The sequence below is a fragment of the Canis lupus genome, chromosome 25 (genome assembly GCF_048164855.1).
Source record: "Canis lupus baileyi chromosome 25, mCanLup2.hap1, whole genome shotgun sequence".
NCBI classification, from domain to species: Eukaryota; Metazoa; Chordata; class Mammalia; order Carnivora; family Canidae; genus Canis; species Canis lupus.
The window spans coordinates 44363173-44380269 of NC_132862.1; the positions used below are offsets into that span (position 1 = coordinate 44363173).

Sequence of the window (17097 nt, forward strand, 5' to 3'; positions counted from 1 at the left end):
CCAAGGGCTGGGGCAGGGCTTGGAGGTGAGTCTGTGGGGTGACACTGCCACCTGGTGGCCGGCGTGCACTGTGGCAAGGGAGCTGGCAAACGGGGAAACCACCAGAACTATTAATAAAAAAGAAGCCAAGTTTCCAGAACAGCCCTTCCTACTGAGAGGCTAATTCCTGCAGAAGTGGCCCCCTACATGTAAGGAAAAAAATAACTGAAGCTTGGAATTTGCTGTGTTATATGAGCAAAAAACTTTTTCTATCCACTGGATTCTTGGTACCAAGTGTACTGATTGATGTGATCACAAAAAAAATCTCGACTAAAGAAAATTCTGAAACATTTTACTTCATGTTATATATACTTTTTTTTTTTTTTTAAAGGGCAGAAACATTTAGGGTAACACCATGGACACGAAAGAACCTTGAGCCACAGGACTTTGAAAATCAGTCTTAAAATGTTTGGCTTTCACATGGTCTTTTTCATGGCTGCTTGTGTCATGCTGAAGAGATAAGCTTCATAGATGATGTTTAAGAAGTTGTCATCGTTCTGGAAAACAAAACCAAGAGACCTGAGGGAATGTGATTTGGCTGGCGGGAACCAAGACTTCCTCTGTGTTGGAGCTGAGCTGGTGTGCTGACACTAAGATGTGCATCGCTACCTGTCTGCTCCAATGGCGGGCAGTCCTTCACTGCACACATGAAGGTCAAGGCCTGGCCAAGTCAGCCGCTGGCCTCCAACAGTCACCACGACAGGTGCTCGGTACATACAGTCCCCATGGGCAGCCCAGCCACATGGCAGTATGGAATGAAAAGACTCGGGTCCTAACAGAAGGCTGCCCTGCGAGGCAATGATCCAGATTAGGGGTTCTCCAAGTTTGCTTAGGAGGCTGCCAGGGCTTCTCAGGTGTCCTCCAAAATCTCCCACAATGTGTACGCTTTGCTTTCAGCATTAGTTAAGATTTACCTGCAATATGCTTCATTTATATCACCAAAACGAGCCTAATTCTCCCAGTAGTTATAGGAAGTTTTTGTCTGGGCAAGTGGGCAGCAGTGAGACTGACTGGTAGTCTCTCTGGGCTCCTCTGCCTGGCTGGGGGCTGAGGGAGAATCATGGGTCTAAACAGTGGTGCTCTTGGTTTTTAATTCTAGAGACTTCTCCTCCCACTCAAATCCTTTAAAGCTTTAGCAATTCACCCACATTTCACATTCCTCCTTCATTCCCTCTTGGCACCCCACGCACAAAGCTAGCATTATTCTCATGCAATGAAAGACAGCGATGCTACCCCTGTTTTTCCTACAAAGTAGCCACAAAGTCTCTGTGTGAGACTGTGTCCTACCAACAGGTGAGGGCTAAACACAGAGTGCATGAGTGACTTTCAAGCATTCATCAGGAAGGTGGTGTCTTCAACATGGGAACAGTAAAGTGTGCAGAGTGGAGGGAACATAAATGTAAATTTCTACCTAGCAACAGACAGGGCCTGCTCTAGAATTTGAGTCTTGGCTCTTATACAGAGATCTTTGGAATCATGTTTTTTTAAATGGAATGAACCAGAAAAACAATGAGAAACTTTCACTTTAAATTTAAGTTTTTTTTCTTTATTGCTCATAAAAAAAGCTTATAGATGTCCTAAGTCGTCACAAACTTATCTTGAATGGGTTGAAAAGGCGAGAAATGTTTTTACCCTGGTATTTGTTCATGAATTAGTATGGCCCACTCCTTTGTGGTTTAGTTTTAGTGGACTGCTCATCTGCTTTCACTCTCAGATGCTGGGTTCTAGCCCCCGCTCCTTCCCTTCTTGCTACAATACGTGGCCTTTAAAACATGTTTTTAATAATAAGAGACCACTGTCTTTTCAACTAGAATAAGACAACTGCAAAGTGCTAGCCAGTTCTCTGAAAGTCTGCTAAAGCTTGAGCCAAGTGCCACAAAAATTTTCTTAAAGGTGATACAAAAAAGACACGTAGCTATGTTAACTGAGGTGTCTGAAGTCTGTCTGGATAAAAGTGTCCCACTTTCCAAGGCCTCACATCTATTTTTCGGGTGTGCTTTGCTAAGTGGATGTCCAAGTGGTGCCACGGGACCTGCCCCTTCCATTCCTGTTACTGTGGTAGTCCAGCCCAGTGTGGTGGGCAGGAGCATTGTGCCAGACCGGGGCTGAATCCTAGCTCCACTGTGTACTTACTAGCTCTCACCTCAGGCCTGAGGTAGCCTGTTTCCTTGTCTCTCCAACAGAAAAAATAATAGGGTTGTTGTATAATGAGTAAATGCATTAATGTATGTAACACATTTTAAGACAGTGTGTGGCACAAAGCTCTCAACCAGTGTCAGCTGCCACATTGTATCTCCTCACAGAGCTAAGTGAGACACTCATGGATGACAAAGTCTTGTCCTAATTAGCAGGTTTCAGAGTTATCTGTAAAATATGCCCTTAGTCGTACAGCCACGACTTACCTCCCTACAGTTCCCTTCTTCAGCAGTGCACATGAGCTTCCCCTAAATGCCACCACTTGTCCCAGATGGCTCTCACCTCTACTGCCCAGTGGTGAGCTGTCTGGACGCTGTGCAGCACCCACGATCCTTCCAGGGGCTGCTTAACTACACAGCATGCGCCTCTTTCTTTACTGGTAGGTAACAGCTTGGAGGACTCAGTTAATCCTCTGTATTAGAAAATCTTCGATGTCGTGAGATACCCAATCTCATCTAGTTAACAGCACAGCAGCCGCTGGGGTTAGGTGCAATTGTTACATGGTCTCTTCATTCTTGGGGAGGACTAAGTAGGCATCAGCTCACTGACTCTCTCAGAGTGGCAGTGTGAGGAAAGGAAAGAAGAGGCAATGCGGCTCTCCTACCTGGATGAGGTATAGCAGTGCTTCCTGAAGTTGTAGCCTGGTAAGTGGGCTGCTGGTGATCACGGGGGGCTCCTGGGTTGGCAGAGGCAGGAGGAGGCTGCTGGAAGTGGCAGCTGGTTCTTGGCTTCCCAGGGGCAAGAGGCCAGCATCCCTCTCTTTCAGCGGGGCACAGGTGGGTTGTGTGAACACCATGGGGGACATAAGCAGAGAAGGAGCCAGTGTAGCAGGAACATGCGGGGGCGAAGTGGCCTGCTCATGGCAAATAGAGGGCAGCAGTTAAATAGTGGCTCATTGAAAAGAAAGGCAAAGGGACAGAGAGGCCCCTCACTTGCAAGAGTGGATGTAAATGGGTTTCAGTATGAATTGTTCCCATTGCACTGGGTGGGAAAGCCTGTGGGAGCCCGATTCCTGCTCAGCTTTCCATGGATTCTCTTTTGTCAATCTTCCCAAGCAGCTCAAGTGGTCTCGCCATCGTGACTATGGCTCCCATGGCATATGAAGCTCACCCTGAGTGACTCTTTCTGGTTTACTACTATCGCTCGGCAGTGTGCATGTAGGACTGCTGGCCTCTTCCCCAGTTGTCCACTACTCTGACCTCAAGCTCCAGCCACCAACGTGAGTTGTCGCACTGGCTGGGGGCACCCACAACATCTCTGCTCCTGATTTCTCCACGTGGAGGACCGTTCCCAGCCTCTCTTTGCCTGGGAGGGAGGCATGCTTATTGGGTGCACCCCTCCTCAGTCCCTTCCTGAAAGGATCGGCCTGCTTGGAGACAGTACACATGACTGGCTTCTCCAGCTCAAGTTTCAGGGGCAAGGAGGACGGGTCGTGCTTGGGCACTGCCACTGACTTGCTGTCACTCCGAGTACGTCTACCTCACGTGGCTAAAGACCTATAATTAAGTTTTCCAATAGCTTTCCCAGTTATGCAAGTGACATTCTGATCCCGGTCTGACTCCCATGGCTAGCTCTCATTTGTTTCTAATGCAGGAGAGAAAGAAGAATGTTACTTATCGGCCTTCGAATGCCCCAAAATAATTCACGAGAAGGGGGTCATAGAGGCCAGGAGTCTAGAAGCTGCTGTGATTTTATAATCACTCCCTCAGTATCTTTGTGGGCAGAAGGAAGCTTAGAGGAAGGCAGGGTGCTTGTTTCCTTTAACTACCCCTAGCTGCCATTTTGAGCAGAGCTAGAATGGATGCCACCACAGCGGGGGTCCCAGCACTGTGTGCCTGACAGACACGCACTGTTGTGATCGGCTCTCCACACCTGTGGGTGCTGAAGAGAAATGGGACTGTGTCTGCAGCAGCTGATGTCAAACTACTAACTCCAGCTTTTGCAGTGTCCCATCTAGTGTCCTAGTTTCCCTCGTGTCCCATCCCACCAAGAGAAAAAAGGAGGTATAAGAGAGAGGGGACGATACACACTGAAGTGAGCATGAGGGTGGGTAACAACCTTTCTTTGAGACTGTAATAAATAATGAATAAGAACACTTTCACTCAGGCTCTCACATATACAAAGACTTATGCTACATGCTCATCATCTTTGTTTTCAAAAAAGTGAAGGATTGTTGAGGAACTGTTGTAAGCTACTTGCCAAAACATGACAAAAGGACCAATGATGACATCTGTAATAAGCAAAGAGAATGTCCTAATTTTTAAACCCAATGCCTTTTCAATGAATTTGTACCAATCCAAATGGGGGAAAAAATCAGTCAGATCTTCAGATGTTACTCACAGGCAAGGAAGTAGCTGTGGTTTTATTGCTGTTCCAAGTTACTGATACAGAGGGTCACCTGCCTTGAAGGACAGAGTGTTTCTAACTGTCACAGTATTTCCCCGACTGGCCCTCCACATGTGTGGTGGGGCGGGCGTGGGGAGTTCGATGGCATACTTACCCCTCTCTCCATCTTCATTAAGTTACACTGGTGATAGAAATAAAAACAGCTTGTACCTCTGAGGAGCTAATACGTTTTTTTCTGTTGACTTCAAGTACCTCCAGGACTACGGGCCCTGTCAAGGTGGTAGGTATGCAAGCCTCATTGCTCGTGACAGGCCCGCAGGTGTGTACCCACAGGAAGCACAATGCCTGGCATGTAGTAAGTGCTCCAAAATATTTACTGAATAAATAAATAAACAGTCATGATTTTAAAATAAGAAGAGACCAGGTGTCTGGTATCTCAAATGATTTCAAAGTGGACAGTGAACATTTATGGTCAAAGATTCGGGGTTCTTTCGCATGTCTGTGTTGTTTTCTGTGTCCATGAGCTTCTCTCAGACCTTATAACACTGTGAAGACTTAACTCTACAAATAAAGTATCTCAAAAGGAGGGAAGCCCCCAGATGGCTAAACAAAGAAAGGATTCTCTCTCCAGGCAGAAAGTTATGGTGATAATAAGATGCACAGATATGGTTTCTGGCACCCTGTTCTACACAGAAATGTCCCTAGAGCACTGAAGTGGATTCTAAGTTTCACCAAGTACTTACTAAATATTGTAGCAATACCATCCCCCCCAACCCCACAGGTATTTACCTGAAAAAGAGGAGTCTGCTTCTCTGTGCTGGGTGTCTTGTCCATCCAGGACTCCAGGGCTTTCCCTGTTCTAGAGCTCTGAGTTACCACAGGAAACTTTGCGGCCAAGGCTGGTCGGTTAGACGCGTGCAGCTGCTGCTCCTGCTGTACAATCTGAAGCTTTTTCAGTAACTCTTGAGGGGAGATCACTCCAGAACTGCTAGTCTGATTACCGGACAGGGGGAGCGTTGGTCTTGGATGTGTGGGCTGCTCTTTTCCATAAGTCTGATGTCCGAGTGTCTGAGGTGTAAGGGAGCCATTGAAATACCCCACTTGTGCCTGAGCCGCCAGCCCCTTTACTGGAGCGCCAGGTGCAGCAGTGGGGACAGTGGTGCTGAGGCTTGGGGCAGCTGAGCTGGCAGGTGCTGGTGTGCTAGGGTCATACTTATTCGCTGGCCTGGGGGCACTCTGAAGCTTCTCCAACAGGCTCTGAGTTCTGGAAGTACTTTGGACATGTTGAGAAGTCCCAACGCTATGGGGAGACCCTGGCTGGACAGGTCCCAGGAAAACCTCCCCAGCAGAATGGGTACTGCCATTTCTGCAGGGCCGGTTTTCAGGCAGCTCTGACAGTGGGTGGAGGTCTGCACTCCTGACCATGAGTTTCTGAATGGCTGGACAGAGCTGCTTCTCACTGGGGGGTGAGTGTCTTCTGGGTTCCTCATAGGAGAGGGAGCGTACAACCCCCTGCCTCATCGGAAGTGGCTGCTGCTGCTGCTGGTGGATTGTCTGTGGGGAGCCCACAGCTTCCTGACATGGAGATTTGTCCTGTTTTCCAAAGAGAGCCGTCAAGGACAAGTGTTGGCATTCGGAGTCTAAAGTCTGGAAAAAACAAAAACGTCTGAAAAATGAGTCTACATTAATTTGGTTGTATGGCAGGCTATGAAACATAGCTAGCCTAACTGATGATTTCTTCTATTTTCATTGGATCAATTAGAGAGGATGAAAAAACTCTTAATTCTAATCAATTTTACAAACTTAAGACCTCCTTTTCAGGTAAAAAAATTTCACAACATTCTTAGACGCTCCCACACCCAAGACAGTGGTTATGTTTTAGCATCTGCTGATTGACAGAACAGCTCTCAATGGGCCTGGGGTTCACAGACTGGGAGCCACTATGGTACAAAGTTATAGTTACTAAAAGGGAAATAATCTCTTCAACAGGAAGTCCACCTAACCCTGAGAGTATAAGAAGATGCTGAGAACACTCAGGAACACAAGGAGGTCAGTAGCTTTTGGTAGAATTAGAGAAACTTAGGATAAGTCATTTAACCTAACTTGATCCTTTCAACTATACACCAGTTGCTTTAAAAAAATCATCATATGCATACATACAATCTGCCCTGGCCTCGTCAGTCATAAAGCTACCTCGTTCCTGCCCTGTATCCCCTCCTGCTCCTTCTGTTTTCTGTGTTGTTGGACTAAGAAAACATGAGCTTTATTCTAATGTCAACATATTCCAATTTCTTCATTAAAATAAAAAATTTCCACAGATACCAAACAATAAAAGCAAGCTAAAAGATAATTAGAAAAGATTTATTTTTTCAAAAATTCAATACAAGACTTTCATTAGCCAGTCTTTAGCTCTTTTGGCTTTATGCTCATTCAAAATTGATTTAAATGAATTCCTTAAAAAAACCTGAACCTTTAATGAGGTATAACCAGAGGTAGTGGAAATAGCTTCGTTACATTTACAATCAATAATGGGACTTGCAGAGTAGTGATTTTGTGCTGCCCTATTCTGGAAAATACCTACACTTATCCCCCAAATGCTATCAGTTTTATATATTTAGATGTGAATACAGTGACAAATCAGCAGATCTCCAGGGGAATTTCATAGCACTCATAAGAAAAGGAATGCCATTCTACACACACAGTGCCTAGCACTGTACCTGGGGCAGAGGAAGTGCTCTGAGATGTTTAACTGAATGTTGTTGCCTTGGCTGTCCTTTTCTCAGTGGCCTTGGGAAACCAACCACTGACCTCAGAGGAATGCCTGCCTGGCAGGTAATATTCCTGTCAGTTCTGACAACGTTATGAGTTTACTGTTTTTAAAAAATACATTATCCTCTAAGGAGTTCAAATCCCCAAGAGACGAATGCAGAATATGGTAAATGCCAAAATTAAAAAGTTCAACACTCTTCTAGAAAGAATATATTATTAAAATGAAAACAATCTCAAATTTGAAATCTCTCCTTCTTGGATTTATCCTGAAGCATCCTTGAACAGTACCAGGCTCCCCTGTGACTATACTCTGGGTAGAAGTTCTTTAACAGTCCTATAGAGGCATTACAGATGGAAAGCAGAGGATTTCATACCTGGTTGGGCCGAGGTACCCGCTGTTGCTGGTTTTCGCTGGGCTTCACTGGAATTGGTTTGATGAGATTGGGGTTGTCATAGATGGCAGATGAACTGGTTATCTGTTTTGGCTCAGAACAGGTTTTACACTGAAATCGAAAAAAGAACCTCATTGTTGGTGTTAAAGAAGCTTTAATCATTTTATTTAAAAATTTTTTTATATGTATATATTTTTACTGGAGTTCGATTTGCTAACATATAGTATAACACCCAGTACTCATCCCGTCAAGTGCCCCCTTCAGTGCCCATCACCCAGTCACCCCGTCCCCCTGCCTACCTCCCCTTCCACTCACTCCCTTGTTCGTTTCCCAGAGTTAGGAGTCTCTCATGGTTTGTCACACTCTGATTTTTTCCACTCATTTTCTCTCTTTTCCCTATAATCCCTTCCACTATTTTTTATATTCCCCGGGTTTGACAGGTTGCTTTTAGTGACTGATTGAAAAAAAATTTTTTTAAAGATTTTATGTTTATACAATCTCTACACTCAAGGTAGGGTTCGACCTAGCAACCTTGAGATCAAGAGTCCCACACTCCCAACAGAGCCAGCCAGCAGCCAGGCACCCCTTGATCGATTTTATTTGTTTGTTTGCTTGCTTATGTATATATTCATTCATTCATTTTAATTAATTATTCCTTTGTGCATTTTTCAAAGGTTTTATTTATTCATGAGAGACACATGGAGACAGGCAGTGACAGAGGCAAAGGGAGAAGCAGGCTTCCAGCAGGGAGCCTGATGCGGGAGTCAGGGCCCCAGGACCCCAGGAAGGCAGACGCCCAACACTGAGCCACCAGGCGTCCCTGTTTCTTTCTTTTTAAGGGAAGCAGACAGGCAACGAGTGTTCAGAGGGAGGGAAATAGGGCCCTCCTGCTGAGGGTTTTCCCAGCCATTTGGACCCAGGTCAGTGTGAAAGCCAAGGGAGCAGGGCCCAGAATCGTTCAAGGCTGAGAATTCCCTTCCTCGATCTACATTTCACAGATGCTTGATTGAAAGTGGTATTGCATGGCAAACGTCCTTTTTTTTTTTTTTTTTAGTAAGTCAATCGGAGAAGGACAATCATTATATGGTTTCATGCTTTAATCTTTATAAAAGAATGTAACTTCTCAGTCTTTATTTCATCTAATTGGTAGCTATTTTTTGGTAGATTTTCATGCAAAAGGAAAATTACTTAATCTCCTCTGATATGAGCTATATTTGAGTATAAATCAAATTCCAATTTAATTTTTCTTAGTATTGCACAATTGCAGTGCCCTAAAATATTACCAACAGCAGCAGCCTGCAAGACCTAGAGGCTCTGAGATACTTGGATATTTGAAAGGCTAAAGATATGCTTAAGCAGCAATAGTTTAAAAATACCAAGTCTAATACTTGATAAACAGCGATAAAAACAAATTCTTTAAATGCCATGTCTGGATTACATTATGGTTTTATTCATCCATTAGCAGTTGACTTAAAATTGGAGAGTTGTATCATCAAAGCAACTGATCCTTTTTGGTCTACAAACCCAAAAGTAAAACTGACTCAAAGCACTGATTTAAAAATTACTAACATCATCTTTATTTAATAATTGACTTTTAACATAAACAGAGTAATTCAAATCTGAGTGTTCTGAGCCACTCCCTACAAATTAAAACTTCACAGAGAAAGACAAGAGACAAGACTCATCTTTTCATACACTGAATCATTATCACACATTAATCTCACCAACCATACAACTGCTAACACAGTAGGATTCACAACACAAAGAACAGCAGTGATGGCACTATCTACCTTGTAAAAACACCAAATAAAACTGAATATAAAACCACTATCTTCTATTCTATAATCTCTATAGCATTGCTAGTTTCAACTGTCAAGGCCTCACGTAAGAAAATATTTCACACTGTCCCTGAAATGGAATGAGCTATAAACATAATCTCGAACCTCAGGAACCTAAGGCTTCCAATGTTTTACAGTCACTGGGTTGTATTTTCTAATTCAAGGATGTAGGAGTATGGGGTCAATCACCACCATGTTCACTTGGGTTTGTACAGTTAATTGTACAAAGGACTTATAATTTTCTTCCAAGAATTCTATCAGTAATTTGGATATTTGACACTACATTAATTGGGGTGTGAAATCCCTTTATGAGTCATAGAATGCTATTTCTAATTCTTAGGTGCATGCTGGTGGTTAATGGTATGGCTGCATGGACCAACTGGCCTGGTTTTCCAAAGACAATAACCAACAAAAGAATACAGCCTAAGATAGAGTCACTTACAAAATTTTAGCATGAAAGCCTTTAACTTCTGCTTGCTATGTAAAAGAAAGTGGATGTTCAGATTACTTTCACTGAATGCCTCTGTACTTTTCCCCCCTTTTTTAAAAAAAGATTTTATTTATTCATTTATGAGAGAGAGAGTGCAAGTGGGGGGAGGAACAGAGGGAGAGGGACAAGTAGACTCCATGCTGAGTGTGGAGCCCAAAGCAGGGCTCCGTCTCACAACCCTGATATCCTAACCCTGAGATCATGACCGGAACCGATATCAAGAGTTGGATGCCCAATCGACTGAGCTACCCAGGCACCCCTACTTTTTCATTCTCTATGTTCAGGGACCTTGAATTTCAAACAAGGAGAAACAGATTTTTCTCCTACCTTCACTATACACTGAATATCTGGGCCAAGAGGCTGCTCTGTCTCTTGCTATGCATAAGCCCTAGGTAGCCTTTCTAAGTAAAATTTGCTAGAAGCTGTATTCTGTGTCACTATCACTGAAGCCTTGCTTTCATGTAAAAATTGCTACAAATTGCTCAGAATTAAACATCATCTACCTCAATAGTTTGTAGCTCATTTTCCAGCTGTTTAATTTTCTATGCATCTCCTTTTTTTTATTTTTTCTATGCATCTCCTGACCTAAATAACTTTAAGGCATTTGGAAAAAAAAAAAAAAGACTTGGAAAGTGTATAATGGATTCTCCATAGAGATCCTGAGGCACTTCTTTAAAGCCCTAAAAACTATGTCACATGATCTCATTTTCTATGTCTCTCTCTCTCTCTCTACTCACACACACACACACACACACACACACACACACACACAATGTACTCAGGCCAAGAGAAAAGTCTGGAAGAAAATACACTGAAAGCATTAAAAGTAGACATCCTTGGGTTATAGGATTATGGATATTTTTTATTTCCCTTTTTTACTTTTTTGAATTTTCTCATTGAACATCAGAAGACACTTAGCAATTTCTCTAATTTCATAAATAAGTCACGATATATTAAAAGAGAGCTATTAATCCTTGCCTTAAACCACAAAATACAAAACAGTCTACTTCTACATACTCAGAACTATATGGCAAAAGATCCTTTCTGGCCCTGGTTCTTTTTCTTACTGAGAGTTGGTGGTTTTATTGTTCATTTAGGTCTCAACTAGAAGTCTAATAGGAAGGAGGTAAAAGGAGGTGAAGTTCAAATTAACATCACGCTACTTTATAGCAGGTTCACAAAAAGCTATTTCTTTGGGGGGAAAAGCACAAAATATTGGCCAAAATAAGGTTCTCAAATTATTTTATTAAATTCATGGAAACAGTTGCATCTGATGTCACTAGGCTTACTTTACCAACATCATATACCCCTAGATCAAAAGTTTTCCTCCTCTTACTTTTTGGGATTTTCATAAATTGAAGCATTCTGAAGTTGGGAAGATCTCAGAAGTCACTGAATTTAATCCCTACCCAGAGAAGTGAGACCTTTTTTCCCCTTGTATCCTAGTATATCATCATGCAGTTTCTTTTTTTTTTTTTAATTTTTATTTATGATAGTCACAGAGAGAGAGAGAGAGGCAGAGACATAGGCAGAGGGAGAAGAAGCAGGCTCCATGCACCGGGAGCCTGATGTGGGATTCGATCCCGGGTCTCCAGGATCGCCCCCTGGGCCAAAGGCAGGCGCCAAACCGCTGCGCCACCCAGGGATCCCCCATCATGCAGTTTCTTCCTGAATACTCCCAGTGATGGGACAGGTACTTCCTCACATAAGAATTCTGAGGGAAATCTTGTCTTCTCTTTTACCTCTTTCTGTGTTCCCCCTTTCCTGAAGTATCCCAGAGCCATTTTACTCATGATTCTCACATTTTCTGAAATGTCTGTGTATTGAAGAGGGGACACAAACACAAGCAAATATAAAGCAAGTTTGCATTATGCAATGGAAGGTCACAGGGAAGCATTTTTTATCTGGTTGTGCAGATCAAAATAACAGGATGGACAAAGTTGACAGGTAGAAGACTGGGGACAGCATGGGAAGGAGGCCATGAAGGTGCTTTCAGGAAGCAATGTTGTTACTCTGTTTGGCAGGAGTTTTAAATATTGGTAGGGGGCAGTGCAGGGAGAAGGTAGTGAGGTTAGGAGAATAGACTGGGGCAACATTATGTAATCCTTGAAGAATCTGAAGATTCATATGCTACGCAATGAGGAAAGAAGAATTTAGAGCAGAGAACTAAAAGGATCATGCAGGTGCTCATCATCTGGCTGTTAATGGCAGAAGGGATCACTTCTGTTTACCACATGGTTGGAGCAATTAACATTATGTATATAACATGGACTTGAGTTTATAGAAAATCAACTCTATATACTGATTAAATATTTCTGCTTCAGGTCAACATTATACCACAACCAATCTGGGGGGTATGTAATGATGAACAGAACATTGTTTTGACCTCAACAAGTTCATGGTGGGAGAAGTTACTTAACTGTAATAAATGAGGAAGATCAAAATAAATTCTAAATAGTAACAGGCTGGTGATTTCAGTTGAAAGAGTAATTAATCTGAATGAAGAGATCTAGGAAAACTCCATGTAAAAAGTGGAATTTTAACTGGGCCTTGAAGAATATGTACCTGCTGAAGGACAAAGTGAGGGGGAAACACTGCAAGTCATAGGTACAATAGAAAGTAATGGCCTAAATTGTCTCCAAGACCACAGAGGAGGGTTTCTGTGTGTGTGTGTGTGTGTGTGTGTGTGTGTGTGTGTGTGTGTGTCCCGTGTTCTTTTATGAGACAGTCAGGTGCAGCGACAAGAGGAGACTGTGGAGGGCATCCCTGGATGGCTCAGGGGTTTAGCACCTGCCTTTGGCCCAGGGCGTGATCCTGGAGTCTCAGGATCGGGTCCCACATCGGGCTCCCTGCATGGGGCCTGCTTCTCCCTCTGTGTCTCTGCCTCTCTCTCTCTGTCTCTCATGAATAAATAAAATCTTAAAAAAAAAAAAAAAAGAGGAAACTGTGGAGAGAGGCTCAGGAAACCAAAATATACTCAGAGGTCCTAGAAGCAGGAGGCACAGTTCACCCTGCAGGGCCACCTGTGGAGGCCTCAGGGTGGGCAGGAAACACCAAGCAGGAGCAAGGGGAAAGCCAAGGCAAGAGCCTCTATGGGGGTTGCTGCACTTTAGGATTGGCTAGTTGGATAATTTTCAGTAGGCTTTAAACACTAGGGTGGTCTCTAGTCCCAGGACCTGAGATGACTAGGGCAGAGGACTAGCCTCCTGGGGTGCGGGGGTCAGATAGAGGAGGGACATCGCAGGGTGGTTAGTTTGCAAGTCAAAGGCAGCCTACTAGCCCAGGGGCAGTCAACTGGGTGACTCAGCTCTTGATCTCAGGGTTGTCATTTCAGGCCTTGTGTTTGGCTCCATGCTGGGATGGAGCCTACTTATAAAAAAAAAACAAAAACAGAAACTTGGCTAGCCCAGGGAGGAGGATTCTGGTCCCAACCAGAAGACTTTTAAGATGCCAAAACACCATAAAATAAAAATAATAAAATATGTGTGTGTGTGTATGTGTGTGTGTGTGCGCTGAGGAGGGAGGGAGAAGAAAGAAAATAATTTGTTCAGTATTTGCATTTATTATTTATTGGCCATTGTTATGCTGCCTCACAGAACCTAAGTTCCTGGAGGGTAAAAATGTCATTATTTTTTAAATTTAAAATTTTTAAATTTTATTTATTTTTTTAAAAAAAGACTTTATTTATTTATTCATGAGAGACACACAGAGAGAGAGAGGCAGAGGGAGAAGCAGGCTCCATGCAGGTAGCCTGACGTGGAACTCAATCCCGGGACTCCAGGATCACGCCCTGAGCCTAAGACAGGCACTCAACTGCTGAGCCACCCAGGCATCCCTACATTTTTAATTTTTAAAAAAAGATTTTATTTATTTGACAGAGAGAGTGTGAGACAGCATAAGCAGGGCGAGCAGCAGAGGAAGAGGGAGAAGCAGGTTCCTCAACGATCAAGCCAATGTGAGGCTTGATCTTGATCCTAGCACCCTGGGATCATGACTAGAGCTGAAGGCATATCCTTAACTGACTGAACCACCCAGGTGTCCCCAAAATGTCGCAATTTCAGATTAATCTGACATAGTACAATCAGGTAAAATATAATTAATTGATAGTTGCTAAGTCATTAGAATGTTTTTTAACAGCTGCTGAAGAATTAAGCAAAATGGAAAATACAGAAATCATTGTTACTGACCGCATATGAGATTAAAGTGTCTCTGTCCCAGCCCTCTGATCGAAGGACAATGAAACTATGATTAATTCGTATTCATATACATTGAGTCAATCAACAACCATTTATTCAGCACATATGTGCCAGGAACATAGAAGACAACTAGGCTTATGAAGATGAATACAGGGTGTTCTCTGTGCCCAAGGAGCTCACAGTCTACCAATCAAGGGTAAGTCAACCATCAAACCAAAGGCATCCTGGAGAAACTTGGCCAGTTGTCCTTTAGCATGTCCCACTTCATTCAGGAGTTTTCTGATTGCTTCCTTGGTGCCATTTGTTTTCTGCCTGCCTGTCTCCTCTCTTCCCTTTTATTTTCTGTAAATTCGTAAGTTTAAGAAAACTTACAAAGTGGATGACTAGAGTGTATCATGCTAAGTGAATTAAGTCAGAGAAAGACAAATACCTTATGATTTCCACTCATATGTGAAATTTAAGAGAACAGATGAACACTGGGGAAGGGAAGGAAAATCAGGACACACATACTTTTCCATTTGTTCAAGTCTATTTTTATGCCTATCAGGAGTGTTTAAACGTTTTCTTCATAGAGGTTTTGCTCATTTCTTGTTCATTTTATTCCAAAGAATGTTATATTAATAGTTGCTACTGTAAATGGCGTCTTCTAGGAAAATTTCTGACTGGATACTATTTGCATATAGGAAGGCTGCTGATTTCTTAGGCTACCTTTTCATCCACTTAAAACAAATGGTCTTCTTTAGCCTGCTAAAAGCAAATAGAGATTTAATTTTTCATTCAATTTTATTTGGTGGAAGGAATAAGCCTTTCTCAACAAGCATATTACCACCATAGGATTTAAGTATGTTTCACAAGGGAAGACAAAAACTCACCTTGGTGTATTCATCTTTGGCCTTGGTGAGCATTCGTAAGATATCTACTTCCTTGCCCTCTCCTGAATTGAGGATCATTGGGGAGTTTCCTGCTCCAGTTCCCTGATGGGCTTTCAACTGTTCATATTGAGTTAGGCTAGAAAAATAGAGGTGAAAATCCACACAAGAAAAACGAACTTAAGTGGCTTTTAAAACCATCTAAGTCCCACTCACTTGTTTTATCTTGTTATAGTCATAGTGGAAGTAAGACTGCTTAGGAAGTGAAAGAAGAGTTGAGATCCTGAGTATACTGAGTACATGTATGAACCTAGAGGAGGAGTAGGCAAACTATGTCCTAGAGGCCAAATCGGGCCCACTACCTGTTTTTGTAGAGAAAGTTACAAACAGCCACAATTACTGGTTTATGCGTCACTTACACTTACGGCCAGCTCTCACACAAGGCCTGCAGAGTTGAGTAGTTGTGACTCGCAGAGCTGGAAATACTATGTTTTTTTTTTGTTTTTTTTTGTTTTTTTCCAGAAAAAGTCGGCCAACTCCTCATTTAGAGCATTCTTAAAAGGACTCATTAATTGCTGAGGAAACCCAATTCAGAGTTCTCAAACACTGAGCAAACTGCACGGCAAATCGAGATTCCCCTCCCTTCCTTGTTTCAACGTGCCTTGAAGTCAAAGCAAAATTGATTTCAGCAACTCAAATCCTATAGTCCTCTGATAACTTAAAACAGCGAAGATTCCATTCTAGAAGACAGGGCATTAAAAAAAACTTAGAGCAATGAAGAGGTCTTCTGTTTCCCTGAAAACAATACAGGAGGGAGACCAGGTTGCTCCTATATGGTGCTAGGTGACACTGAGAAAAACACCTTTTCCTTTTGTGTGCTTTGACTTTCAGCTCAAATTTTTATAATTGCCATGTCATTTATGGTAAAAGAGACCTGAGAACTTACGGGGAGATTTAATTCTGAAGGGCTCAGAATCCACACATATCAGCTGCTTATTGCTAGTCAACAATCAATTTTCTGCCCCAGCTGTTAAGTAATTACTGCAGAATGCTAACAATTTGAACATGGTCTCTTGGCTGAGCCACAGAGTATTTTTTCATCTATATGAAATCCTGCTATTATTATCCGTTGTACGGTTTACAATAACATGAATGTGTTAGGAACTAGTTGTTATGGGGGTAAATACTAGTTTGAACACACTTAATCACCATCTGCAACATGAGCTGATTACCTACAAATAGTTATCGCGAGCTAGATTTTCATAAATCTATTTATAAAAAAGTGTTCCCCACACTTCATTTTGGGGGGGGGGGGGTCACTTTTTAGTCATTTCATTGCCCCAGGATTTAAAATTGGAAAATGGTTCTTCTACAGATGGAGATGTTTTGTCAAATGTGCATGGGCAGCAGCCAATACTGTGCGTTAGGAGGCCAGTCACCGGCTGAGATGCCAGTCACGGGCTGAGATGCGGCATATGTAGGAAACTTAATTCATTCTGAGGCTCTAAACCATCCCCATAAAGCAGGGAGATAACTGCCTCCTAGGGAGCAGCCTCAGGGCTCAAGGACTGATCAAAGAATTGCCCAGTCACAAAGGAGACAGCACGCTTACCTGGGCCTCCCTTTCAGTACAGTCAGGGGAGCCAACAGTAGGACAGGCAGACCCTGATTTAGTTTCCCCAAACGCAGTTGAGACAAACCACAAGGTATCAGGAGATTAAAAAGAGACTAGCAATAAAAAAAGGGACTGCTTACTAATTACTAAACTGATACTAACACAGATATTTCCAATCAGATTAAAAATAGAGTCTATCCTAAGTACTCAGAGCATTTGAGATGGGGGAAACTGAGCTTCCACAACCATGGATTTGCAGTTAAAGGAAATCGTTGAGGGCGGGAAGGAAATGAAAGATCTTAGAGAAGGTGTAGCAGCCTTTAAAATTTCCAAATGTTCTTTTTACT

General features: G+C 42.7%; 1 protein-coding gene across 4 annotated transcripts in view; it reads right to left on the reverse strand.

The window, feature by feature from the left end:
* Nucleotides 1-314: 314 nt before the first annotated feature.
* The window catches only part of DCP1B (decapping mRNA 1B), a 53903-nt gene continuing 37120 nt past the window's right edge, over nucleotides 315-17097 (reverse strand). For 3 of the 4 annotated variants that reach the window (XM_072799615.1, XM_072799617.1, XM_072799618.1), the window contains 5 exons: nucleotides 15139-15274; nucleotides 7725-7853; nucleotides 5371-6228; nucleotides 2840-3088; nucleotides 315-536 (listed from right to left, as the gene is read on the reverse strand). In XM_072799615.1, coding sequence (XP_072655716.1) covers nucleotides 456-536; nucleotides 2840-3088; nucleotides 5371-6228; nucleotides 7725-7853; nucleotides 15139-15274 — 1453 coding nt within the window. In that variant the 3' untranslated portion in view covers nucleotides 315-455. Of the gene's footprint in view, nucleotides 559-2839; nucleotides 3089-5370; nucleotides 6229-7724; nucleotides 7854-15138; nucleotides 15275-17097 lie in introns of all 4 variants that reach the window. The other variant, XM_072799616.1, reaches the window with a different exon arrangement.